The 27,865-nt window shown below is 37.4% G+C and overlaps 1 protein-coding gene across 1 annotated transcript in view; it reads right to left on the bottom strand.

The window, feature by feature from the left end:
- Positions 1-27,865, bottom strand: part of DDX10 (DEAD-box helicase 10) — a 261,015-nt gene that overhangs the window by 36,927 nt on the left and 196,223 nt on the right. Inside the window, exon 17 of the mRNA XM_040631253.1 lies at positions 4,595-4,731. Coding sequence (XP_040487187.1) covers positions 4,595-4,731 — 137 coding nt within the window. The remainder of the gene's footprint in view (positions 1-4,594; positions 4,732-27,865) is intronic.

Here is a 27,865-nt window from a genome sequence, read left to right on the forward strand (position 1 = left end):
TGTTCTATTTTAGTAACAACGGTGACAACAATGACAAATGCTAACTAACACATTTTGTAGTAATTCTTACCTATGCTAATTCCACAGTTAGGAGGAACCAGAAGGGAAAGCTACCAAGTAAAACACAGCCTGGGCCAATGTGTGAGGAGGACGGAAGACGAGGAAAGAAACCACACGGTGTCAAAGCAAGCTCTCCTTTCTCTGTTTTCAAAAATAGTACACAAAAGCTTAGAGCCTCAGATGGAGCTCGGGCATCTGCTGCTGACTAGCCAGCTGACATCCTTCTATACTATGGGGGACACTACTGCTTCTCCTATTTCACTGCTCTCTTTCTGGGGACAAATGAGCTATTAATGCTCTTTCCTAAAGCTAAAGCTCCTTCAAAGGAGCTCAGGGTCACATTATTTTCATTGTCGCTGGGATCATATTTAAGCAAGAGAACTCTTTTTGTCATGCTAACTTAAAGCAGCCGAATCTCACACTGGTATCAGTGTTAGAGACGACAATTCTGAGAATTCTGCAGAGCGTTAAGGATGGGTTAACTTTTACTGCACTGTGCACTGTGCTGAGGGAGACAGGAGGTACACTCTTTAAAACTCTATCACGCCTCCCTGAGGAAGAATTATCGACCCTGGATTCCGTCATCCTCCACGGCATCTGGCTCTGCTTTGCTTACTTCCTACTGACTCTGTGTCTCCATGTACAGAGACAAAAGTGTTACTCATGCTGAATATTTAGGGGTATCACTGAGGTAAAGGACAGAGAAATACCCAGAGGAAACTTTCAAAGAAACTGGCTCATGCTACTTACTTCGGGACTAAACCATTTTCAAACTGGTGTTATCTGGTCCCATAAAAGTTAACTCATATCAGAAAATGTGAAGATAATAATCAGGGATAACCCACTGGGAGAGCAAAGATGACCAAGAGGCTGACACACTCACTGTTGCTGCAACTGTGGAGCTGAGGTTAGAGAGAGTACAGCGAATAAGACCTGTGCCGTGCCAGGAGAGCCCTCTGAAGCGGCCATCACAAAACCCTAGCACCTCTCCTCATTTATGAGGCAAAGAAAAAAAGATGCAGCCAAACCGGAACAAGACAGTAAAACTGCCCTGATGCTGGTACTACAAACAGCAGTAGCAACAGCAATTACCACTATCGACATGCTGGTGTACATGGATTTACTTGTGAATACTTTTACTTATCTAAAAACAATTTTGGTTTTAGTTTATACTTATCTTTATTCATTTTCACTGAGGCCATTTTAACACAGAGGGGGAAAGGGAGAAAAATGGAAGTAGAATATTTATAGGAATTTCACACATAGGCTGCTCCTTGTAACTATCCAACATCCTGCCTTAGTTCGGGAATGGCAAACAGGTTTTATCTTGGGTAGGAATCCCAACTGATTGATACACCTGTACTGAGAAGGACTGCTTGGGCTAAAGGGAAAGGAATATAGGCATAGTACATACTGGATATGAGGGATACGGAAGTCAACCACCAGTAATGTGGGCGTGCCATCCTGGGTCTAGTCCAGTGGGAGATTTTGCTCCTTGAGGGATATGTGGCAATGTCTGAAGATACTTCTGGTTGTCCCAACTGGGGAAGCACTGGGGAAGCACTAAAGATAGAGGCCAGGGATGGTGCTCAACAGTCTACGATTACTCCCAACCCACCAAAACAAAGAATTATCTGTACAGGTTAGTAATGTTGAATTTGGAAGACCGTGACCTAGTCAAATCTATCTTATAATTAGTTCGTGGATCAAGTCTTTACCCAAATGACATTAAACTGGTCTTCAGACAGTGTTCCTAAGCTACCCTTCCTAATGCTAGAGTAATTCTATATAATTTCATTGGAGTGTTAGAACTATGGAGTCAATTTGATTTACACACAATACCCTGATCCCTAACTTAGTATTGTAATCACAAATTATTTTATCCCCTGAAGCCTTTGTTTCTTCATCTGTAAGAAGAGAGGGTCAGACTAGATAATCACTGTCATCACAAACAAAAACAAAAACAAAACTGCTAGGAAGTCCTTACATGTGCCAAAAAGAGTAAGCCCTTGTTGATACTTTCTTCAACAAAGACAATTTTTTTTAGTTTAAGACAAGTTTACCAATTCCTTTCAATTTCTGTTAATGCAGATTTACTAGCCATGCCTGAAATTAAAACCATTTTAATTTTCATGTAATTTTTAATTATTTTCCATCTGAACCTTTAAGATGCTTTGGCTTCTCAAGGTACTCTGGCCTTCTTGTCCCTCACCATTACACTATCTGAACTTGGCTTCTCCAGTTCTCCAAACATCTATTCTATCTATCACCTCCTGTATCATTTAAACTATTAGGACCAATTATATAGTTGCTGATAATTATACTTCTTTTTTTTTTACTTTATAAATCTCCTTCATCAATCAATTAATCAATTCAAGTATTTCAGGGCCTTCTCTGGGCCTATGACATTAACAGTGGACAAAGGAGTAGAGGCAGGAGCTGGATATGTTGACACAAAAGACAGTTTCTAGCTTGGAAGCATTTTCAGGCTAGTTAAGAGGATGAAGCACGTGAAGCTATTAGAGAACAAGTCATATTAATGAGGTGGTAGCAGGGAAATGTCAGTATGAGGGTAAGAAATGCCGGAAGAATGAAATGAAGTGTCTGCTGCACACAGATTAAGGATAACCCAGAAGCTATCATAAGAATTGTTAGAGAAAAAATCATCATGAATTATTTGCAGAAGGAATGCTGACATGTGGTCAATGACTTCAAAGGTAGGTTCTATGTTTTAAAGGTATATTAGTAGACAGATACGCAAAACATGGGGGAATAACAAATAGTGAGAACCAATGAATGTTCCATCCAGAGACCAAAATTATATAGAAACATTTGGAAGTGTTAAAAAGGAGATAACAGGCCCCCAATGGAGTCACTTGTGCCAAGCCCCACATTATAATAAACCAAGACTTAATACCTAACCTAGTTGTGGCTTCAGCCTCTCCCAGGAATGTGACCTAAAGCCAGTCAATCTGCAATCACCTGGTCAGCACTAGTAAAGTCATCTGCCCAAATAGACCCCTTCCATCCCCCACAGGAAGGTGACCTTGTCTAAACAAGCCTCTCTTTGATTAAAAAAAAAAAATTTCCTTTTCCTGCTCCCCTCTACCTATAAAAGCCTTTCATTTTGTACAACTCTTCAGAGCACCTTTGTATATGCTAGATGGGATGCTGCCTGATTTCATGAATTGTTGAATAAATCAATTAAAATCTTTAAATTTTACTCAACTGAATTTTGTCTTTTAAAAGAAGTTAATGATATAAAGTCATATGTGTTGAGTTAGATCACATCTATCAAAATGGAGATCACATAAACCAACTGGGAAAAAGGGACGTTTATTTTAGAACATATGGGGAAGCGTCCACTTAACTGCGTAATGAACTGCTAGTTCATCAAGGCCTCAACATGTGCACCAAGAAACTTTCTGAAGCAAAGTGTGCATATTTCCTCTTAAAGATCAATTTCTCAAGATTAGGAATATGCCCTGAACCTAAATTATTTAACCCTTCTGGCACATATTTACATATTTTTCTAAATCATAATCAAATTATTTTCACCTGTGGTACCTCTTGTGGTAGTAAAGCTAGTATGTTCACTACTTAGTCTGCTATTACGTTCACTAGAAATACTAAAAAACCATTATGTCTACTACTTAGCTGTCCAATAGCTATGTTTAAATGAACACAAGATCAAAATGAAGAGTAATGTGAAATGATCCCCCCTTTAGCATTTACCCCTTAGGGGATAATCTTTTTGAGATTTTTTTCATAATGTTCTTACTTAAAACCATATTATAGCTCTTTTTGGCCTCTCTCTCCAACTCCCAAATCCCAGAGCTAGTAGGTAGGGGTTCCAACAAGCTCCCTCTGCCTTGCAATCATATTAACTTCAACTGTCATTAGTACCTCCCTTCTGCCTGAAGAGGCTCACTGGTTTAGAATGTCCACGAAGTTCATGTCCTCAACTTTTAAATTAATACAATCTCAATGAAATCTAATACACAATACTCTGAAAACAAATGCTGAGCAAATCATACTATTATTCAATTCATTGCATTTCATCTGGTTTTGGCATGGTTGCAAATAAGTTCACATTACAATGAACAGATTTTAAATTGAGAGAATTTGTCAAGGGCTGTTTATGTATAAGTTTTCCATTATTTTATGTATTTGTTACTTAATTTTATATAAAAAAAATGTGAAGTATAACTGCCCTTCTTTAAAATTCAGAGAATTTTTAACAACAGTCTCAATAGAGTCCTTTGACAGGGAATCAAAATAAAATTCTGCCTTTGTTTGCGTTAAGTAAACCCTACTGCATCAAATACTTAAGCATGAAGGATTCAGAAGGAGAGGACAAGAACAGAGAAAGAAAAAACAAACTCTTATTATAACTCTTAACAACAAACAGTGGTAACAGAAAGAATAAAAGGGCCCCCAAAATGAGACGAGCACAAGACATTTGTCTCTACACATTCTCTGGATTCAGAGGAGAAGATCCATATACTTAATCCTATTTAAAGTAAAAACATACCTAATTTTATTTTCCAGGTCTTCACTACCTGATTCCTCAGAGCTTCTGTACTTATCTGGATCTGGAAGTGTGCTCGGATCAAATCCATCATCATCATCATCACTCCAATCCAGAAAGGCTTCCTCTTCATCTCTGACCTAAGAAAACACAAGAGGAGTTGTGGTTTAAGAAAACAGCTGATGAATAATCAAGTCTTATTTGAAAACCCAAATAAACACTTCTCTAATTGATATCCTCAAATTGGAAGCCTTCTATTCTGGTGAAAGCCACTATGTGACTTTCAGAACCATTATCATTTGCAAAGAGAAAGGAAATCTGTGTCATTTCAAAAATAAAATGAAAATATGGTTCAGAAAGTAAATCACCATTAAGTCCCTTAAATACAACATGGGAAAAGTGGTCAGTTTTATTACTTCCACATAACTCAAATGTCAAAGAAATAGAGTATAAAATAAAGTTGTTTTTGTGCTCTTGTCCATACACGTGTGAATTTCAAAACTCCCAAAAATATTATATGAAAATATAAAAGGCCAGAAGAAAGGGTACAGAAACTCTCTTTTTGTCTGATGACTTTATGATCATAGTAATCTAAGTATTAAAATTCATAATCAGATCAACACAAGCTCATTAATAGTAAGGAATGCTCCAAATTCATGAATAAATATGAAATCTCTAAAACAATGGAAAAGGAGAAGAGACAGGAGAAGCAGGAACACATGGAAGAAATTGGGAATAATTCCGTTTTATGCAAGTAGGTGGGCTTTTTTTGCTTTTATTTTAGTGGTTTATTTTTGTCAAAGAACAAAGCAATGTAATGTTAAAATACACTGTAATGTTAAAATACACTTACTACACATTTATGTAATGACCAACCCTTATAGAAAATTTATTTCTGGCACATTGTGCTTCTTATCTACTAGGTTATAAAACCAAACAAGCATCGCCACATGCATTTAACAGATTATAAGTAGGACTAAAGAAAAAAAAATTCTGGATGAGTTTCTCTCAGTTACCATCTTTATAATTCTTCTTCACACCATATGAGACAAACGTCAATGATTCTGTTTTCAAGTGTTTAATGTTCTTTCCCAGGAAGTGAATAACAACTCAGAATAGCATAGCAAGTGACTATGCAAGGCCATGATAGAGGCCCTCCAACACTTTCTGAACATCTCTCCCTTGATAACCTCTAAACATAACAAAAGGAGGAAGAAGAAAAGAAAAGAAGGATTAGTCATCACTGCAAAAGGCCCCTATTGCTTTTCTGGTAAAGCTCCCAGCTGAAAATAACAGGTCTGAAAAAAACGTATCAAAGGTGGGGGTGGGGGGAGTTGCCATCCAAGGCAGGAAGCAGCATCCTGTACTGCGTACTATACGGTCTACTTGAAAATAATCAAGGATATCAACAAAAATTGAATGTCATCATATACTCAAAAAACACTAATCTCCTGGGTTACAAGATATTTTCAATTTTCCAGTCTGATGCTCTCAAAGGAATCTGAAGACAGAGCAGACTCAAAACAATTCTCAAGTTTTTTGGTCTCAGGGCACCTTTACACTTAAAAAGTATGAAGGACTCCAAAGATCTGTGAATGTGGTTTATATCTACTGACATTTACTGTATTAGAAATTAAAACTAAGATTTTTAAAAATTAATTTTAAAGTAACAAAATTCACAACATATTAACATGTCATATTTTTATGAAAAACAGCGATAATTACCCAAAATAAAAGAACATTGTTTTATATTTTTGCAAGTTTCTTTAATAACTAGGTTTTTTTTTCTTTTCTTTTTTAAGAGAGAGAAAGAGCATGCGCATGTTGTGGGGGTGAGAGGCAGGGAGGGAGAAAGAGAGAATCTCAAGCAGGCTGCACACCCAGTGGGGAGCCTGACACAGGGCTTGATCTTATGACCCTGAGAACATGACCTGAGCTCAAATTAAAAGTCGGATGCTTAACTGAGCCATCTAGGCGCCCCTTTAGTAACTAGTTTAAAAGAAGATAGCTGAATGCCCAAATGTTCCTCTGCATTCACAATGTGTTGCTCTGGGTTAAGTATATGAAGAAAATCTAGTCCCTCTGAGATAGTTTTTGGAAAGGGAGGAGTAGTTTAATAGCCTTTTCAGGTAACTGCAGTTACTTTTCTTTGATAACACAATAAACCCTGAGGAGTAGTTTCAGAACAAGTAGTTGCAATGTATAATCTGAAGCCATTTCGTACTGTTACATTAAAATCCATTGGTCTACTTTTCACTTTGAATGTATCTTTTACCAGTGAGTGATTTTGTAACATCATGCATCAGCTATTTGGAAAACATTGGTTCACTGAATTATGCAGATTTCGTTATGTGAATCTTCAAGTGTCAACACATTTCATTTTACAGTATTTTTTTAATCACATTTGTTAATATCACCATCAATATCATAAGTATCTTTCAAAGTATGGGGAAGCTATTGGTGGATACAAGCTTTCCAAAATCTTCATTTTTTTCTTAAAAACTCAAATTTTATGATTAACAACAAATATTTTCAGTTTTTCCCTTGAAATGTAAACAGCGAGTGTCATTTTCCTCTGATGGTTTTCAAACATATCTCTTTATCATAGAGGAGTTTTACCATACTACATCTGGGAATGGTTTTGTGTTCCTCTTTCTTGTGGTTCTGTAAGCTTCTCGGATTTATCATTTCATGTTTTTCACTACGTTTGGGGAGTTTGGAGCCATTATTTCTTCAAACATTTATATGCCTCTTTCTCATCTCTCCTTCCATGATTGCAAGGACATATATATTGGCCTACTTCACAGTTCTCTGAGGTATTATTCACTTATTTTTTCAATCTTTTTTCTTCCTGGTCTTTGTACAGGGTCATTTCTACTGGGTCTCCAGGTTTGCTATTCCTTTCTTCTGATATTTCCAAACTTCTTTTGAGCCCATCTGGCATTTTTTGTTTGTTTTATGGTAACTGTGTGTTTCGGTTCTAGGACTACCCAGCTTGTTTTGTTTTTAATATAGTTTACATAGCTCTGCTGAGATTATCTCTCTACTTATTCATTCCTACTATATTTTCCTTTAATTCTTTGCACATATTTAAAATAGCTGCTTTGAAGTCTGCTAAATTCAAATCTGGCCTAATAGTTTCTTTGACTGCCTTTGTCTTGGGTATGGATCACATTTTACTGCCTAATTGCATCTCTAATATTTTTGTAGAAAAATAGACACTGCAGATACAGGAACTGAATTCTGTCACATTTTTCTGAGGACTACTGGATTTGTATTCTATTAGGCAGTTATCTTGCTTGGATTCAAACGGCAAATTCTAACCCATGATGCTCAGCTGCTTATATCTCTGCTTTGTCCTTGTGGCTTCCAAATGCTGCTTTTTTAGCCTGGCTTCCTACAGGTCTCCCCTGAGCCTGTAACACATGACACTCAGCCAAGGCTTTAAGTCGAATTGAGTTCACCTTCTCTATAAGTTTTCTTGCTTGTGGGAATTGCTCTAATTTCCACCTGCTATATTGGCTTTGAGATATGCTCTGACACTTCAAGCAAAATATTTCATTTAACTGCATTTTAACACCTAATACCATTTAATATGCTCCTTTAGCATTTATTATAAAGCAAGTGGCCTTCATAAAGTCCTACAATAGGAGAAATAAATTAGATAGTGAGACTTAGTATAAATATCTCACTCAATATTTCAGTGCACATATTTGATTATTTGAAGGAAAATACTAATTCAGACTGATGAAAATTTAAATGGATAAAATATTATTTGGATTTCTGTTACTCTCTCCTCCAATTAACAACGTTCAGGTTTAGTTATTTCCTAACTTATAAGTTGATCACCATATTGTTTGTACTGCATTACATACCTTAATGCATGACAATAACAAATGAATTTAAGTTGGCAATCACTCCTTTCAAAAACAATTTCAACCTACTAGAAGTGTAGGGATGATGGAAAAAAGTCATTTTTATATTGATCTTTCTGGTCCTTTGGTTCATTCTTCACATGGTCAGAAATAAAACTAAAATATCTGTTATGAAAAATACAATGCGGCTCTTTGATAGCTTTAATTTATTAAAACAAAAACACCATCATTTACAATAAACACAAAGCATAAATAAAAGTCACTAGAAGTATTGCTATGATGAAAACATTCTGGAGGGAAGTACTGTTTACCTTTCTCATGAGGTCTAGTTTACAAGCATGCTCCTTCTAGCTATTTAAGGGGGAGGACATTCTAGCTGCTCGTCTCTACCCTTGTGATTTCCTAAATCATTTAAAACAATATTTATTCTAAAAAAGGCACCATACTCATTTTTATCTCCTTTTGGGCTTATCTTCATGAGAACATAAATACTCTGACACACCTACCACTTCTCAACTGTGACACCTTAGTGTGTTAGGACACCATGGCTAGAAACTCATGACAAAAGGGAACTATTTAATATTTAAGCATTTTAGCAGGAAAGTAATTAAATTTCTGCCGTAGAGATGCCACACCTGACAGCAATGGGAAGGATGGCTGAAGGGTGTAAGGTGTGAAGGCAGGATAGCAGCTTAAAAACAATAATCCAGGTGGAAAGAGGGATTCAGTGAAGGAAATGGCCATGGAAATGGGTGTGGGGACAGGTCTGAGAGATGTTTAGGAGGGAGAACCAACCACATTCTGTGGACTATGTGGGTACATAATATATTCCAGAGAATCAATATGCACAGAACCAAAACTGCACATGTCAAATATGGTCCAAGAAGGTGCTTGGTAAATACTGCAAAGATGCCTTTCAAAAACACCTTTATTCAACAAGTCTTTATTAAGAAGCTATTATATGTGCCAGATACATGACTAGGCTCTGGGGATGCAGAGTAAATGAGACAAAGTCCCTACCCTAACAAGAAAATGAACTCTTCTAGGATACCTACTCATGGAGAAGCACTAGCATGAAAGCCAGGTTCTGGAGTGAACTGACTGCATTGGCCCTGCCCAATGCCCACCATCTTACAGAATGCATTCTTCAACTTACTGTTCCTCTAACACGTAGCTGATTGATTATGGATCCTGACGCTCAACATGCTTCTCTTCAGGGACTTCCAGGTTGGAAGCTGCAACCACTCCTGCCTCACTGACTAACCACTCTCTCACCTCTTCCTCCCAACCCCAGCTCAAAACAAACGAGAACCCTTACTGTCACACCTACATCCTCTTTTCTCTCTTACAGCCCCAAGAAAGAAGGCCTCACACACAAACGGATCAGGGTCACCTCTATCTGGCTATTCCTGAAACAGAGTTTCAGAACCTCTGAGGAAAAAATTTTACTTAAAATAAGAATGGCTTTTCCTAAAATAGTTACTTGGAAGACTCAATTATAAGTAGGACAGAAGAAAATATCTGAAAAAAAAAATGTAGCCAAACTAGCTTTTATTTTGTTTTCGGTTTATGCAAGAAACACAGATGCAAAGTGTCGCTGACCAACAATAAATTCACAAAGGGGTCTGACACACTTTATCTTGATTTTCAAGCCCTAAGAAGTACGAAGGTAATTACTGTTCTTGTTTTCAAAATGAAAAAACCACGATTCAGAGGACTAAGTAACCTAACCAAGGTTACACAAACCTGGATGTACGCTAGGCCTTCTGTAGCACCCTGAATCTCAACTTTCACTGTAAAATCTCTGGATTTGCTGCTTGTACAATTCTTCCTTCAGAATCAAGCATATTTTATAAGCTTCATAAAACACAGAGAGCTGTCTTCTATGCACCTTGCATGTATCCACCTCCACTCTGACTAGCCAGGTCTCCTAAGTACATCTCTGGTGTCTCTTGTGTGCTGTCCAGCACCAGCTTCCTCATGAGACTCTCTGTAACTGTTATTTTCCTCCTTCTAATTAACATCAATTGTCTACATTGTAACTGGAATGCTGCTGTTATTGTTTCATTAAGGTTCAAATCTGATCCTGTTTTCACCTGCTTACAACCCTTTAAGACACTTTCATTCCAGTCCTAGAACAAGTCAAGCCCCTTCCCACCTCAACATCCTCACACCAGAATTCCTCATACCATTTCTATTAGAATCCTCTTCCACTTCCTCTTGCCTTGGTGTACGATGTTTTCTGATACTAAATGTGGTGTTTTTTCGATACCAATTTTCCAATGCCAAATGAATGTCCCAGCAATTCAATTCTGACACTACGCAGAGTTAGCAAAGACCCCACAGGTAAAGGGCTCAGTCCCACCAAGGCATCAAATGCCAGCTCTAAATGGGGTCCCCAAACAACTTGCACTTCTCACTCGCCAACTACAAATTCAGGGATTCTCATGAACTCCTCCTCCTCAGGTTTGATAATTCTCTAAAATGATTAAGAACTCAGGAAAGTGCCCTGCTTATGACTGCCAGCTTATTTATTATAGAAGTTACAACTCAGGAACAACCAAATGGAAAAGATGCATAGAACAAGGTATGGAGTGAGGATGGGGTGCTGAGCTTCCAGGCCCTCTCCAGGTGGGCCACCTTTCTAGCATGGTGACATATTCACCAACCTGGAAGTTCTCAGAATCTTACTGTTCAAGAGTTCTTACAACTCCATTTCCAGGTCCAACTTCCTCCCACGAGATAGGACATGGGGCTAAAATTCCCATCCTCTCTAATCCTGTGTTCAGTCCCTCTAGTGACCAGGCCCCCTTCTGAAGCTATCGAGAGACTCCTCCCTGAGTCACCTCATTCGCATAAACTCAAGTGCGCTGGACAGGGGCTCCTTATGAGTAATAAAACACTCCCATCACTCAGAAAATTCCAAGGATTTTAGAAGTTCAGTGTTGGGAGCCAGGAATAAAGATCAAATATATTTTTTATTATACCACATGTGGTCAAACCCAAGTCACTGGGTCTTAGATTAAACATTTCTAAATATCGCTTCCTTAGTAAAACTTCCTACAGATTTGTTTTCAGTGCTACACCTTGAGTGAATTCCCTATTTAATGTCTGTATTCCTTCCTAAGCAGTAGGTTCCATGGGAGTAAAGATCATATCCCGTTGTACTGCTGTTGAAATAAATTTCCAGGCCCAGATGCAGGCACTTGTACCTGGGGCATCACGTGAGCAAATCAAAACTTTTGTGTCCCTGTAAATGCTCTGCTTGACCAGAATACACTATATCCTGTCAGCTAATCCCCAAGTGCCAAGCCAACTCTGGCTTTCTCACCCAGAACAAGATTGATTATGTGGTCCCAACCAATCAGATTTTTTTTCCTCTTCCTTGTTCTTTATTCTTTAACCTATGCTTCCTGCCTTACCCCCCATTTTGCAGTTCCCCAATAGGAGACTGTCCACCTCACAAAATGTTAAAGCTTGAATCACCTAAATTGTCTTCTTTGAACGTTTTTTAAAAAATTGCTCACTTCTGTAATCAAACAGCAGAGAACAGGTTCTCAAATATTTGATAAGTAAATAGATATATAATGTGAAAATATCAAAATGGAATAAAATATTATTATTAATGAGTATATAAATACTTATAATAGATAATGGTTTACTACTAGTTAAGTTAGAAATCTTATCAATTTAGATATGATCATAGGATTTTTACTGATAACTGTCAACCACTTACGTCTCAGATTCCTCAAGTATAAAACAGAAATATTTTACAGTATTTATGCATAAGGAAGCTGATAATAATTTTAATTAATTGAAGATGCTTGGAAAATATGCAATCAGCATCTCAATAGGAAAAAATGAGTAGTCAGTAGAGAAAAATGAATGTGCGATAATGCCTATAAAATAACAATAAATTATGTTAAAAATTCCCTCTAGAAGATCATGCAAGAAAACTTCAGGTAAGAGTCTATACACACACTGAGGGCTTATAGATACACAAAGAATCTAGTTATGGACTTACTTATGAACAAGTCCTTGACACTTACATTCATCCAAAAAATACGGAAATCTCAAGCCCTTCCTTCAGCTTGAATTAATAATCATTTTCTGAGTGTTCAGTATATTTAGCCCATCATGGGTAGGCAAAAATAAATGAGTTAGGGTCTTACTTTTGAGAACTTTAAAATTTTAGAATACAATATTGTTTAAACTTCCTTCAGCAGACAGACAGCAGAGAGAGCCAGACCCTACGCCTAAATAAGCTTCCATACATGCTATATTTCCTTTACTTCTTTTTCCTTCTAAGGGCACTCACAACCACAGCCAAAGCAAAAACAAAAGTGAAATCCTAATGCTAAAAGTGAGAGAGTACAAAATGGCCCAATAAGAAATGCAACGCACTCAAAGCTTGATAAAAAGAAAACACAAAGTGACATAACTCTAGAACGTCTCTGAGAAGTGGAGAGGAGGACGGACAAAGGAGGGAAAGAAAACAGATTATTTCCTTGAACTACAAGCAAGGTAAGAGATCTTCACTTTGCACCACAGTATATTTCATTAGGCCAAAGACCTTAAATGTTTATAAAATCACAGGAATAAGACTTGATTTCAATCACTTTGCTAAGGAGTGGAAACGGAAGCAATACTGCATTCAGGGGAGGGAGAGAACACGCATGCTTGCTGGTTGTGATCATCAGTGAGGAAATCAACTCAAAGTCTAAGTTACCTGTATTATCTTCCTGTATACTACACGGCATTCAACAAAAATAAATAAAATAAGCCTTAACAACTGTCTTCAGATTTTAGTTATTTAATTCCACTTAGGATTTTTAAAAAGTCTTCCCATAATGCATGAATTAAGAGCAGAATGCCAACTTTGACACATCAAAATTTCATGAGGGAAAATTCCAAAATTTGTAATAAAATATTTTTTTTGAAGATTTTATTTATTTATTTGACAGAGAGAGAGACAGCCAGTGACAGAGGGAACACAAGCAGGGGGAGTGGGAGAGGAAGAAACAGGCTCCTAGCGGAGGAGCCTGATGTGGGGCTTGATCTCATAACGCTGGGATCACGCCCTGAGCCAAAGGCAGACGCTTAACCACTGTGCCACCCAGGCGCCCCTGTAATAAAATATTTCTGATCCTGAAAAAGTATGTAAAGATGGTGAAATAAAATTTTAGAGAAAAATGAGGTAGTCAAAATATATTTTGTTCTCACTAACAAAACTTCAAAACAACTTTCTAAGAAAGCACTGAGAATATGACACTTCATAGTTTTGAAATTTAAAATAAAAATTCTGATTGCTAAAGACAGCCAACGACCTTCCGTAGTTAGAGATGGGGTGATTTTTTTTGAGATTTACCCAAGCTATACATTCCAGGTACAAAGTTCCTGAATGAAAAAATCATTGAAATGTTTTTTCTCAACTGTAAGCACAAAAAGGTTAATGATATTAAACATTGAAAGTCAGCATCTACCTCCTAAGGTCCATGTGCAGAATAGTCAACACAGGAGCAGGTGATAGAGCTGAGAGATCATTGCTCCTGACCATAATGTCAAATTTTAATAGCCCGACTCCTTCACTTTTTAATAAGGATGCTGTAATATTCATTAAAATATTTTAGAATATTTTCAGTTTCTGGCTCCTAGAAATTTATTCCATAATGGCGATGTTGGATTTTGGCCTAATGCTGATTTTTATACTTGGTTCTTTGGTATCTGGCCAAAGTGCATCTTTTCTGCACTTCCAATATGTACCGGCCGAACTGCGCTTGAAATCCGCAGCCCTGGCCAAGGGTTCTGGACTCTACAGTTATGGGGTTCTTTTTCAGAAATCTGTCCTTCCTAACTTCCGGCACTTATCTAACAGACATAGTGAATCAGAGGAAGGCAACATATTTCAGCCCTGGCCATTTAATCATAGAGGAAACTGAGAAGAAAAAGTGAACACAGGATGTTAGGGAATGATAAAAGCAATATTCAGGGGAACAAGGAGGAAAATTTTAGGCAAAGGCTATCTGTTTAGAGAATTTCTTTCTTAAATCTAGTCAAGCTTACCCAAATTCCACTCAGTACCCTCTTTATTTCTTCCAAATGTTCCAAAACAATAGAAATATTTGATTGAAAGACTATGAGGAGGTGATATAAATAATACATGAAGTGAACACAGTTAAGAATGGCAGGCGAAGGGCTGGCACATGAATATTCAATGCCTCAAAGAGCAAGTTCCAAATTTGGAAGGATCTTCAGAATATGGAATAGTCACTCAACAACTACGTACTGCGTACTTACTGTTTGCTGAGCATTGCTACATAAGAAGAATGTAATCTGAAACACGGCATGACAGAAGAGACTATGATTCAGCATTTTAACCTTAATAAGACTTTCAACAAAATGAAATTCCTTCTAAAACTGCCTTACACAAAATTCATTATTCTTCCCAAATTGCTTACTTACTTGCTTACTGAATATATGGATATCTCACAGAGCTCTGAAAGATACTGAGAATTCTACAATTTCATAATATCCTATTAAATAATGGTGCTTCCCATTATTGATCATCCTTATTTCTCATTCTATTCTTTCCAGAGGAAAGTTACATCAAATTAGATATTAAACAAAATACAAATTCTGGTTTGCCATTCTTGTCACAATAATGAACACTTTAATATAAAACGAGTCATAAGACCCTGATTTGATTGTCCCACCCAAACAGGCTGTGTGTCCTTAGGCAATTTACTAACTCTGAGAGCTTGTTTCCTCATCTGTATAATCTAAACACTGCCACCTACCATACAATGTTGCTGTGAGGATCAAATGAGAAAGCATGAGAAAAAGTCTGCAATAATGCTTATCATCATTAATAGCAGAACTGCACAAACAGGAAAAAGACATTCCAGCAGTTTGGTGGTCTTATCCTTTTCAGGTATCCCTCTGCTTTTTCCAAATGTTAATTCTAACAAGAAATGTGCAATAGATTTAAATTTAAATCGTTAAATTTAAAATAGATTTAGGAAGCACTGCATTCATAAAGAAATAGAAAATTATACACAAAAGAGAACAGAATTGAAACTATCAATGTTAGAATGTTAGCAAAGGTAGTTCAAGAATAAATAAAAGTACTACTTTGTAAACCAAGTAGCAAATAGTTGATGGAGTATTATTCAACAATGACAAGGACTAATATATACAACATGGGTGAATTTCAAATGCACCCTGCTGAGCGAAAGAGAATGGACCCCAACGACACTGAGTGATTCAATTTTTATTAAAATCTGGGAAAAACAACAACAAACTAGAGACAGAAAACAGATCAGTGACTGCCAGGTATTTGGGAGAAGGCAGCAAGAAAGAATTTTGGGGGGATGATGATGTACCTATATTGTGTGTATCTTGGATGGCAGCAGATGCACGCATCTATGTACTTGTCAAGATCCATAAATGAACACCACAAATAATAAATTTTACATGTAAGTTAATAAAGGACCCCCAAAATAATATTGTAAAGATCTTTAAAGGTGTTCACAAAGTATCAGTAGATTATAAAGACCATACTAATAAAAAAATACATATAGAGGAAACTTTGGGTGGTAGGCATGGATTACATAATTTTTCCTCCTTCTACCAATCAAAAAGGGCCTTACAATGAGTAAGTAATATTTTGAAGTCAAAGAGATAAAATACTGTTTTTAAAAGATTCTAAAAAGTTTGTACAGACTCTCTAATATGATGACAGTGGGCTTTCGATTAGAAGTTCTTAACGAAGGGTTCCTGGAAGTCACAAAGCTACTGAAACAGAATCAAAAAATTCTTAGTGTTCACATATACATTTTGGAGGGAAGAAGAGCCATAACTTTTAACAGTCCATGAACCACCAACCATCTCTGACCCCTGCACCTCGTCAAGAACTAATGCTTGGTACAACTGTATTTCTTGGGGCTAATCTGATATTTAGTTCTGAGTTTTTAAGAGGGCCATTCATTCCCAAAAGCCCTGAATATGATTTAGGTTTCAACAGCTGAATGACACATGCCATTCTCTTAAGAATTGTTACAGGCTGCTGACAAGCAGAAAAACACAGAAGTCATAAACTTTACATTTTTAAGGGCAAGAATTCCTAACACCAATTCATAAAACAGTCATAGAATGAGTGGGCTTAGGTACCCCTCTGTCACATGACTAGGAGAAAAGGGAAACTGTAACACCGTCGGTTAGGCTCTAGCTTTAGAGCAACACAACACTGACCAGATGGGTTTCAGTCACGTGCATGTTTACTTTTACTACATTCCTCATGGTTTTTTCTACCAATTCATCATTTCTCCAAGAGAAAATCCAAATACAACCTCAACTTCTCTCAGTGAGCTAGTGGAAAACTACTCTCTGCGGGGACTAAAACTGGTTCATGTTTGGTGAAAATTAAATAGCAATTTAAAATCAGAAATAAATTGAATGAATTCAAGTTTTGACAAATGCATATGAATGAATCCAGTAGAACATGAAAATTCACTAACCATGAGCATACAAAAAGCCAAAAATGCTAAATAGTGTGTGAAACATCCCCTACAAATAAAAAAGTTACAAACCATGATGGTGTATCTTCTAAAGAAACCAGGTGATTCTGATATCACTGAAGGAGATGTCACTGAATGAACATTCCCAACCCAAACCAACTTCTTCTGGCCGTCTGTAGAGTGGGGCCTCAGTCACTTCTGTTAAGACCACCCTGCTCTAACCGGGGATGTACTGTATGGTGACTAACATAATATAATAAAAAAATCATTATTAAAAAAAAAAAAAGTGAAAAAAAAAAAAAACAAACCACCCTGCTCTGAGAGTCAGCCTCCAAATAAAAGTAGATCACTTCCCATGGGCTACTTTTAAATGAATTGTCCATTAAAAACAAAAAAAATCACAGCAATAAAAACGTTTTCTTCTTCGTTTTTTCTCCCTTCCACCTGCCAATATTATAACACCAATGAGTCAAGGGGAGGGGAGGAGAGATAAAACTAATACATTACTTGGAAAACAGGTGGTTCTTCAAAAAGTTAATAACAGTTCCCAAACAAACAATTCCAATCCTAGGTATATACCCAAGAGAAATGGAAATATATTTCCACACAAATACTTCCACATAAACAAAACTTGCACATAACAGTATTACTCATAATAGCCAAAAAGTCTAAACAACCCAAGTGTTCTAACAAATGCTAAATGGATAAATAAAATGTAGGATCTCCATACAATGAAATGTCACTCATTAATGAAAGAAATGAAGTGCAGTAGCCTTCATCCATGGTTTCGGTTACCTGCAGCAAACCATGGGCTGGAAGCAGCTGATCTCCTTCTGACACACTGTCAGGTCAACGAAGCCGAGCACTACGTCACAGTGCCTACATCATTCCCCTCACTGCATCTCATCATGTAGGCATTTTACCATCTCACATCATCACAATAATAAGGGTGGGTCCAGTATAACAGGACATAACTTCTACCATGATACAATGTTATGACTGTTCTACTTTATTGTTATTAATCTTTTATTGTGACTGATTTAGAAATTAAACTTGATCATTGGTATATATAAGAAAAAAATAGTATATATAGGGTTTGGTACTATCCACAGTTTCAGGCATCCACTGGGGGTCTTGGAACATACTGCCAGTGGATAAGGGGAAACTACTATATATATATGTCCCTACATTATTGACCCTATTAATCTGGAAGCACTTTAGGAGCAGTAACCTTTGTATTTCTCTTTGTACCCCTCAAAGCCCCTTATCACGTGCACTTTGAACATAGTAAGCACTGGGAAAATATTTGTTGCGAAAATATAATGTAGAAGCTAACTGTGGTCCTAGATCCCTGGACCAAGTGAGACAACCAACACATTTTTTCCTCTATGATTTGTATTAGAAAACATTCATATGCTTTAAATTTCAGCTTCTATGTTTGCAGTCAGCTCTTCATTATAGCATTTATTTCCCAGGTTTAAACTGTAAGCAATATATATGACCCTACATATGCCTCCTGAAATATTTTACCCTATTTTTTAAATTTTGTGAATATTCTGGGGTTGTGTTGAAATATATCTAAAATACTTTAGAAAGCATGCCCCTTTTCTCTGAATAAATGAGAAGCTCATAAACATATGCTGCAGTCTTAAATATTTTATTTGCTAATAAGTAACTTCTCTATAAGGAATTTTTCTTCTGCGGTCTTTACCTGAATTATAAACAAGGGAAAAGGTAGGCCAGTCAGTACAAATATCTGAAAAGCATAAATACAGGTAATTCTAATACAAAGAAAGAAATGATCTATGTCCTACAGGAGAAACTGTCATTAAAATGCTACAGAAGCTTAGCCAATGGAAGGCCTGCTCTGGTGCTAGGACAGGGCAGTGGTGGTGGCAGATGTTAAACAAAGTTTTACGAAGAGCATCATTTAACTTATGCTCAGGCTAAATAAGGATTGGGACATGTAAAGGACACGTAAAGGCCATTTCAGGTGAAGGCATAACATCAGCAAAGATGCAGGGCATCAACCGTGTAGGCACATAAAAGGTCAGTCCTGGAAAAATAACTAGAACAAGGTACATCCCCCCTGTCCTCCAAGCAGAAGCAGTCCCTTTCCAGAGTGCACAGCCTAGGAAGCAGACCACCTGGTTTTAGCTTCCACTGACCCCCTCAGCCAGGCATTCCCCCACAATTAACAATCAAACAGGGGAGGACAGGATCAATTGGACTTGTGTGGGAAGAACATACAGGGGCAGTGCTGGTGGTGACCAAGCAACTTCTGTAAGATCCTGGGTCCTCCATGCTAGCTGTGTGACTTTTGGTAAATCACAACCTTACTGTATCAGAGCTTCGTTATCTGGGAATTAATATGGTATTAATAACTAATTAGTCATTCTATGGATTAATGAGGAAATAAATATAAAGTGCCTTATACCAAGATTGGCCAATGCTGGCACTCAATAAATGACACAAAGTAGTTGTTTTGGCAAAAGGGAAGCAAATAATGTAAATTATTCTAGAAAGGTGGACAGGCCTGGGATCCAGAGCTAATATATCTTTGGATTGCTGAGGGGGTAAAAATATCTCTATTAGGTAGCTATTTTCTAGCCAGGTAAAGTTTAGGATTACAGAATAATTCTCAGTATTGTTGTCTTTATGTTGGTGCAAAACTGCCAAAGGACTTTATTTTATTCTAATATTAAATTACCAATTTGCATTTTCTTTTGTGAAATAATGATAATGATGGTTGTGTGTGCTTTTACATGTGCCCAATGGAAAAGTAACCAGTGGCGACAACATTATGATATCCCTCATTTTCTTTCTTTATTTTTTAAGAGAGGGAGAGAGAGTAAGAAGGATAGGGGGGACAGAGAGAGAGAGAGAGAGAATCTTAAGCAGGCTCCACACCCAGCGCAGAGGCGATGTGGGGCTCAATCCCACAACCCTGAGATCATGACCTGAGCCGAAATCAAGAGTTGGACGCTTAACTGATTGAGCCACCCATGCTCCCCTTTCCTCATTCTCTATTTGTTTTGAAATGCAGAAGTGTGGGAATTAGTATAACTTAATATACTCCTGAGATCTCTGTAACTGGTTTTATAACCTACCTAAGGCTGTCATAAATTTCAGCTCAAGATTACAAACAATGTTAACAGATGCCTACTGGAGAAGTCAAGATAATTTGTAACCTAACACAGAGGAGGAAAAAAGTAATAAAGGTAGTTCCAGAATAACACTGCACAGAAAGGACTGACAGAGACCAGTCCATCTGTGAGGATCAGAAACTTAACCAGAGACAGGTGAAAAGTGAGAATAAAAGAGAGGGTATTAAGGAGGTACTCAAAGATAGGAACTTACAGCTGAAGTTCAGAACACTGTATTCAAAGAATATTTGGGAACACCGGAATTTTGGGTGGCCTGCTAAAAGACAGTAAGATTTAAAAAAAACAAACAAAACGAAAAACAAAAATCACTAAAAATGCCCACAATTAAATACGATTATTCCTACAGAGCCAGGCCTCACATTTTATAAATGTCATGTATCAAAGTGTGAGGCCTTGTGCTTCATCTACAAAATACCCACAATTATTTCACTGTTGACGAGGTCATTCACTCTCTGGCACTGGGTCGGGTTTACGTGCAACGACTGCCATGACTGTATTTGCTTGTATGCTCATGAGGGGAAGTTTCTGATACTCCCACTGAGCATGTGATTGACACACCTCACCCTGTGACTCTCACCTCTCATATGCAGCAAGTAATGCCTTTTTCAAGTCACATCACAGAGACTCTCCTCAACTTACTGTTGGTCAGACACTGCTTTCCCAGTGTGTATGTTACAACTGTGAGGGAAGGTGAATCGTGTACACTGATCATAACTGAACAGCATAACTCTGATGGGTCCATGTACATGGAGAACCACTTTCCTGGGGCTATGAGTCTCAAAGTAGGGACAGTCCATGGTCTACTAATAAGCCAAGGTGGGTCCCAAACTCATTAAAAAACACAAGATCTTTCTGCAATTAAGGAAAATGATTAATAATTCCCTGTACTTTTAATTTTTTTCATACAGCTCTAAGGGATATTTACTGGGAATCTATTTAGCCAAATTATTAGGGATTAATAAAATCAGGTATTCAAAACTTAAGGGTCACTTTGTTATCACAGCTTTATCCCTCTCATCTTAGGTTAGGTAAAATATTCAATTGCTATTCTTCTTCAATTATGAAACTTGGTTATTTTAGTTTTATCATTATCAATTGAGTTTGTTCACTAATTATATAGAGGTGGCATATGTTTGCATATTTTTAGGCACATAACTTTCTAAGTAATTATACTAAGATATATTTTTGGGTTTTCCTCAACTTTCTTATACAGTGACGTGTTACTGGTGATTTCCGATCTGTGAGAATCTGCGTTATTTAAATAATTTGCCATCTTACCATCAATACAGGGTAATAAAGTTGCTATGGTATTTTTAAGTTTACATGGCATACAAATCATGCTCAAGCTCATATTCTTCACTTACGAAGGATTTCATAAGCTACTGCGCCACCTGTTACTGACACTAGTTTATGAGGACCTTAGTATCTCTATTCTGTATTTTGCATTCTGTATGTATATTGTAATGTAATGCTGTTGTTATATAGATGGTTATACTTAAAAAAAATTCCTGAAAACAAAAAATACTATTGGAACTTTTCATTATTTTGATCCTCTCCAATTCTTTATTATCACAGGTCATTACAGGTAGGACAGTGGTTAGGATGAGAACAAAATACACTGGAATCACTGCCTTTCAGCATCAGAACTGCAAGTTAAGGATCTCAAAGAGATATCTGGACCTCCATGTTCACTGCAGCATCACTCGCAATAGCCAAGAGGTAGAACCAACCTAAATGTCCAGTGACAGATCAATGCATGAGCAAAACATGGTATAAACATACAATGGAATACTATTCAGCCTTAATAAAGAAGGACATTCTGACACATGCTACAATACAGATTAACCTTGAGAACATTATGCCAAATGAAATAAGCCAGTCACAAAGACAAATACTGCGTGATTCCACTTATATGAGTCAAACTCTTCTGACTCTTCAAGTCAGAAAATAGAATGGTGTCTGCCAGGGGCTGGGAGAAGCGGGAAAAGGAAAGTCATTGTCCAGTGCATACTGTACTACAGTTTGGCAAAATGAGAGTTCTAGAGATCAGTTCCATGACAATGTGTATGTAATCGATACTACCGTACTGTACACTTAAAAATGGTTAAAATCGTAGATTTTGTGTTGTGTTTTTTATCACAATTAAAAAAGATTATTAGGGGTGCCTGGGTGGCTCAATCAGTTGAGATTCTGACTCTTGATATCAGCTCAGGTGATGATCTCAGGGTCGTGGATTGTCCCCTGTGGCAGGCTCTGTGCTTAGCAGGGAGTCTGCTGAAGATTCTCTTTCCCTTGTCCTCTTCCCCTCCCCCCTCTAAAATAATTTTTTAAAAAAGATTATTAGCTAATATTCTCAACTTTATAGATTACAAATAAGTACAAGCAAACACATGCTGACCTATCAAGTTTAAGCAAATCTCTAAAATCATAAAACAAGTTAATGGCAGAACTAAGCCTAGATCTTTAGTTTTTGTCTTCCAATCAAGGCCAGACAATGCCACTCAAAAATTACATGTCTACAAAGTATTTGGCAAGAGGTAGGCACTCAGTAAAATGCTTTCCTTCCCAACAGAAAGGGAACTGAGGTAAGATATCAAGAGGGACTGCTAATTCTAAAATGACTTGAACACCTGAGTAGGCCTCAGTTATAGAACTGGTATGATTTCAAAACAGAATTCAGTGACAATTCTGATAAAGACCAGGTATGATAATCGCTTCATCAATAAATCGTAGACTGGGTTTTCTACTTCAGTATCAGACAACTTCCAACTCTGAAACCTGCATGGGTTAGTACTTTAGAACAAGAGAGACATGGCTAGACACATACCAATGCACACATTTATCACCATTCACCAGAACCCATCACAGGAAATGGACCTAAACCAATTCCTTCCCAAATGGGGGCCAGGGGGAGAACAGTTACAAACATGCATTGGCAGGAAAAAAAAAAAGTGAGGGACTACTGCTCTAGAAATCACTAGTTCCAGATACCAGGATGGGACTGCAGGGATTCTTCATTCTGGCTCACTAGTATGTGTGTGTCACCTTTTAAGAGGACAGGTGGTCATGCCAGAACTCTCCAAAATGCATCAACAACTAGCAAGAACTGCTCTTTAACAATTCTCCTTAGCAGCTGTTTTCTTATGTGTATGATCTAAAATTAGCAAAAGCCCTCAAAGAGATATTTGTACACAATTAACTATAATCACAACAAAACGGATCTCTTACTAAAGTCCTCTTCAATTAACCTGCCTCTTAAAGTTCTGACTCATTTCTTCTGAACTCTCACTGGGGTGGCAGAATGTACACAAACTTTCCAGAACTGCTCAGTAAGTGGAGGACTGCTCCAAGGAGGAAGCTGATGTAACCTTCTTTTTGGCACTAATGGTTTATTACAAACCACAAAAGAAGAAAAAAAACAACTTGGTATTCTGGGCAGCAGGCTGATAACTTTTGGTTTATCTGGAAAAGCTTTATTGAATTTTCCAAAAGAGAGACAGCTGGAAAACAAGCACCACACGTGTTTAGTGTCTGAGCATTTTCACTTAAAATGGGACTTGGATGTTTCCTCAGCTACCACCCCTGTATTATTCAGAACTACTGGATTTTAGATTAAAATTCTAATCTCCTAACATAGGCCTGAAATATAGTCTAGTGCTATAACAATATTATCAAGTAAGCCTGTATTATTATTTCCTTCCTATAAGAAGTAATCTAAGTTAGGACATAAAGAAAGTGTGATAATTTTATAAGATGGATGTTAAAATCAATATCAATGTATTACTAAAATATAGAAAGATAATTCCTTTACGTCTGAAAGCTAAATTAGAGTCCAGCTGCTACATAACATAACTTGTAACAAAAAGAAAAATAGTGAATCCTTAATATCCACTAAGAAATAACATTCTGACTTTGGGAAAAACTCATTTAATAAGAGATTAAAGAAAAGTTTTCTGATCTCCTGAGTTTACATTCCAAGGACAACGTACAAGATTTCAATATAACACAATGGGACTAAAAAAACAAAACAAAATAAAACAACAACAGGGAAAAAAAAAAAGTCACACCTTATACACCAAGCAAAAAGATAAATCATTCATTATGTCTTTTCATAATCCGGAAAAGGTTTTTAAAGAGTACTACATCGGTTTCAGAAAGCTCGTACACCTTTTAAAATACTGGATTTTATTTTTCAAGCATTTTTTTTTTATTAATAATGATTTTTTATTATATTATGTTAGTCACCATACAGTACATCCCCGGTTTTCGATGTAAGGCTCGATGATTCATTAGTTGTGTATAACACCCAGTGCACCATGCAATATGTGCCCTCCTTACTACCCATCACCGGTCTATCCCATTCCCCCACCCCCCTCCCCTCTGTAGCCCTCAGTTTGTTTCTCATAGTCCATAGTCTCTCATGTTTCATTCCCCCTTGTGATTACCCCCCTTTCTTTATCCCTTTCTTCCCCTACCGATCATCCTAGTTCTTATGTTCCATAGATGAGAGAAATCATATGATAGTTGTCTTTCTCTGCTTGACTTATTTCACTTAGCATTATCTCCTCCAGTGCCGTCCATGTTGTAGCAAATGTTGAGAACTCGTTCTTTCTGATTGCTGAGTAATATTCCATTGTATATATGGACCACAACTTCTTAATCCAGTCATCTGTTGCAGGGCATCTCGGCTCCTTCCACGATTTAGCTATTGTGGACATTGCTGCTATGAACATTGGGGTGCATATGGCCCTTCTCTTCACTACGTCTGTATCTTTGGGGTAAATACCCAGTAGTGCAATGGCTGGATCATAGGGTAGCTCAATTTTTAACTTTTTAAGGGACCTCCACACTGTTTTCCAGAGTGGCTGTACCAACTTGCATTCCCACCAACAATGTAGGAGGGATCCCCTTTCTCCACATCCTCTCCAACAATTGTTGTTTCTTGCCTTGTCTATTTTTGCCATTCTAACTGGCGTAAGGTGGTATCTCAGTGTGGTTTTGATTTGAATTTCCTTGATGGCTAATGATTTTGAACATTTTTTCATGTGTCTGTTAGCCATTTGTATGTCTTCATTGGAAAAGTGTCTGTTCATATCTTCTGCCCATTTTTTGATTTGTTTATTTGTTTCTCGTGTATTGAGTTTGAGAAGTTCTTTGTAGATCTTGGATACCAGTCCTTTATCTGTAGTGTCATTTGCAAATATATTCTCCCATTCCGTGGGCTGCCTCTTAGTTTTTCTGACTGTTTCCTTGGCTGTGCAGAAACTTTTAATCTTGATGAAGTCCCATAAATTCATTTTATCTTTTGTTTCTCTTGCCTTTGGGGATGTGTCATGAAAAAGGTTGCTTTGGCCGATGTCGTAGAGGTTGCTGCCTATGTTCTCCTCTAGAATTTTGATGGATTCCTGTCTCACATCGAGGTCTTTCATCCATTTGGAGTTTATTTTTGTGTATGGTGTGAGAGAGTGGTCAAGTTTCATTCTTTTGCATGTAGCTGTCCAATTTTCCCAGCACCATTTATTGAAGAGACTGTCTTTTTCCCACCGGATGTTTTTTCCTGCTTTATCAAATATTAGTTGCCCAAAGAGCCGAGGGTCCATTTCTGGGCTCTCTATTCTGTTCCATTGGTCTATGTGTCTGTTTTTGTGCCAGTACCATGCTGTCTTTGTGATCACAGCTTTGTAGTACAGCTCGAAATCCGGCATTGTGATGCCCCCAGCTTTGTTTTTCCTTTTCAACAGTTCCTTGGAGATTCGGGGCCTTTTCTGTTTCCATACAAATTTAAGGACTATTTGTTCCAGTTCTTTGAAAAATGTCCTCGGTATTTTGATCGGGATAGCATTGAAAGTGTAGATTGCTCTGGGTAGCATGGACATTTTAACTATGTTAATTCTTCCAATCCATGAGCATGGAATATCTTTCCATCTTTTTATGTCTTCCTCAATGTCTTTCAAGAGTGATTTATAGTTTCTAGAATATAGGTCCTTTACGTCTCTGGTTAAGTTAATTCCAAGGTAACGTATGGTTTTTGGTGCTATTGTAAATGGGATGGATTCCCTAATTTCTCTTTCTTCGGTCTCGTTATTCGTGTATAGAAATGCAACTGATTTCTGAGCATTGATTTTGTATCCCGCCACGTTACTGAATTGCTCTATAACTTCTAATAGTTTGGGAGTGGCTTCTTTTGGGTTTTCCATATAGAGTATCATGTCATCTGCAAAGAGAGACATTTTGACTTCTTCTTTGCCAATTTGAATACCTTTGATCCCTTTTTGTCGTCTGATTGCTGTTGCAAGGACTTCTAGTACTATGTTGAATAATAGTGGCGAGAGTGGGCATCCTTGTCGAGTTCCTGATCTTAAGGGAAAGGCTTCCAGCTTTTCCCCATTGAGAATAATATTTGCAGTAGGCTTTTCATAGATGGCTTTTATGAGATTGAGAAATGTACCTTCTATTCCTACACTCTGAAGGGTTTTAATCAGGAAAGGATGCTGTATTTTGTCAAATGCTTTTTCGGCATCGATTGAGAGGATCATATGGTTCCTGAGTCTTTTCTTGTTGATATGATGTATCACGCTGATTGATTTGCGAATATTGAACCACGCTTGCATCCCAGGTATGAATCCCACTTGATCGTGATGGATAATCCTTTTAATGTACTGTTGGATTCTATTAGCAAGTATCTTGTTGAGGATTTTGGCGTCCATATTCATTAGGGAAATCGGTCTGTAATTCTCCTTTTTGAGGGGGTCTTTGCCTGGTTTGGGGATCAAGGTAATATTGGCCTCATAGAATGAGTTTGGTAGCTTTCCTTCTGTTTCTATTTTTTGAAATAGCTTTAGGAGAATAGGTATTATTTCTTCTTTGAATGTTTGGTAGAATTCCCCAGGAAAACCGTCCGGGCCTGGAGTTTTGTTATTTGGAAGGTTGTTTATCACTGACTCAATTTCTTCATAATTAATTGGCCTGTTTAAGGAATCAATTTCTTCCGGTTTCAATCTTGGTAGTTTATAGGTTTCCAGGAAGGATTCCATCTCTTCCAGATTGCTTAGTTTATTGGCATATAGCTGTTGATAAAAATTTCTAATAATCCTTCCAATTTCAATGGTGTTCGTCGTGACCTCTCCTTTTTCATTCATAATTTTAATAATCTGGGTCCTTTCTCTTTTCTTTTGGATAAGTCTTGCCAGTGGTCTGTCAATTTTATTGATTCTCTCAAAGAACCAGCTTCTAGTCCTGTTGATCTGCTCTACTGTACTTCTGGTTTCTGCTTGATTGATTTCAGCTCTAATTTTGGTCAACTGCTTCCTCGTGCGTGGATTAGGCCTGTCCCTCTGTTGCTGTTCCAGCTTCTTGAGGTGAGAATATAAAAACTGCATTTTAGATTTTTCTATTCTTTTGAGTGAGGCTTGGATGGCTATGTATTTCCCCCTTAGGACTGCCTTTGCAGTATCCCATAGGTTTTGGACTGTTGTATTTTCATTCTCATTGGTCTCCATAAATTGTTTAATTTGATTTTTGATTTCCTGGTTTATCGAGTCATTCCTGAGCAGGATGGTTCTTAGTCTCCAAGTGTTTGAGTTTCTTCCAAATTTTTCCTTGTGGTTGAGTTCCAATTTCAGAGCGTTGTGGTCTGAGAATATGCAGGGGATAATTTCAATCTTTTGGTATCGGTTGAGACCTGTTTTGTGTCCCAGAACATGGTCTATTCTTGAG

The sequence above is a fragment of the Ursus maritimus genome, unplaced genomic scaffold (genome assembly GCF_017311325.1).
Source record: "Ursus maritimus isolate PB19 unplaced genomic scaffold, ASM1731132v1 scaffold_16, whole genome shotgun sequence".
NCBI lineage: Eukaryota > Metazoa > Chordata > Mammalia > Carnivora > Ursidae > Ursus > Ursus maritimus.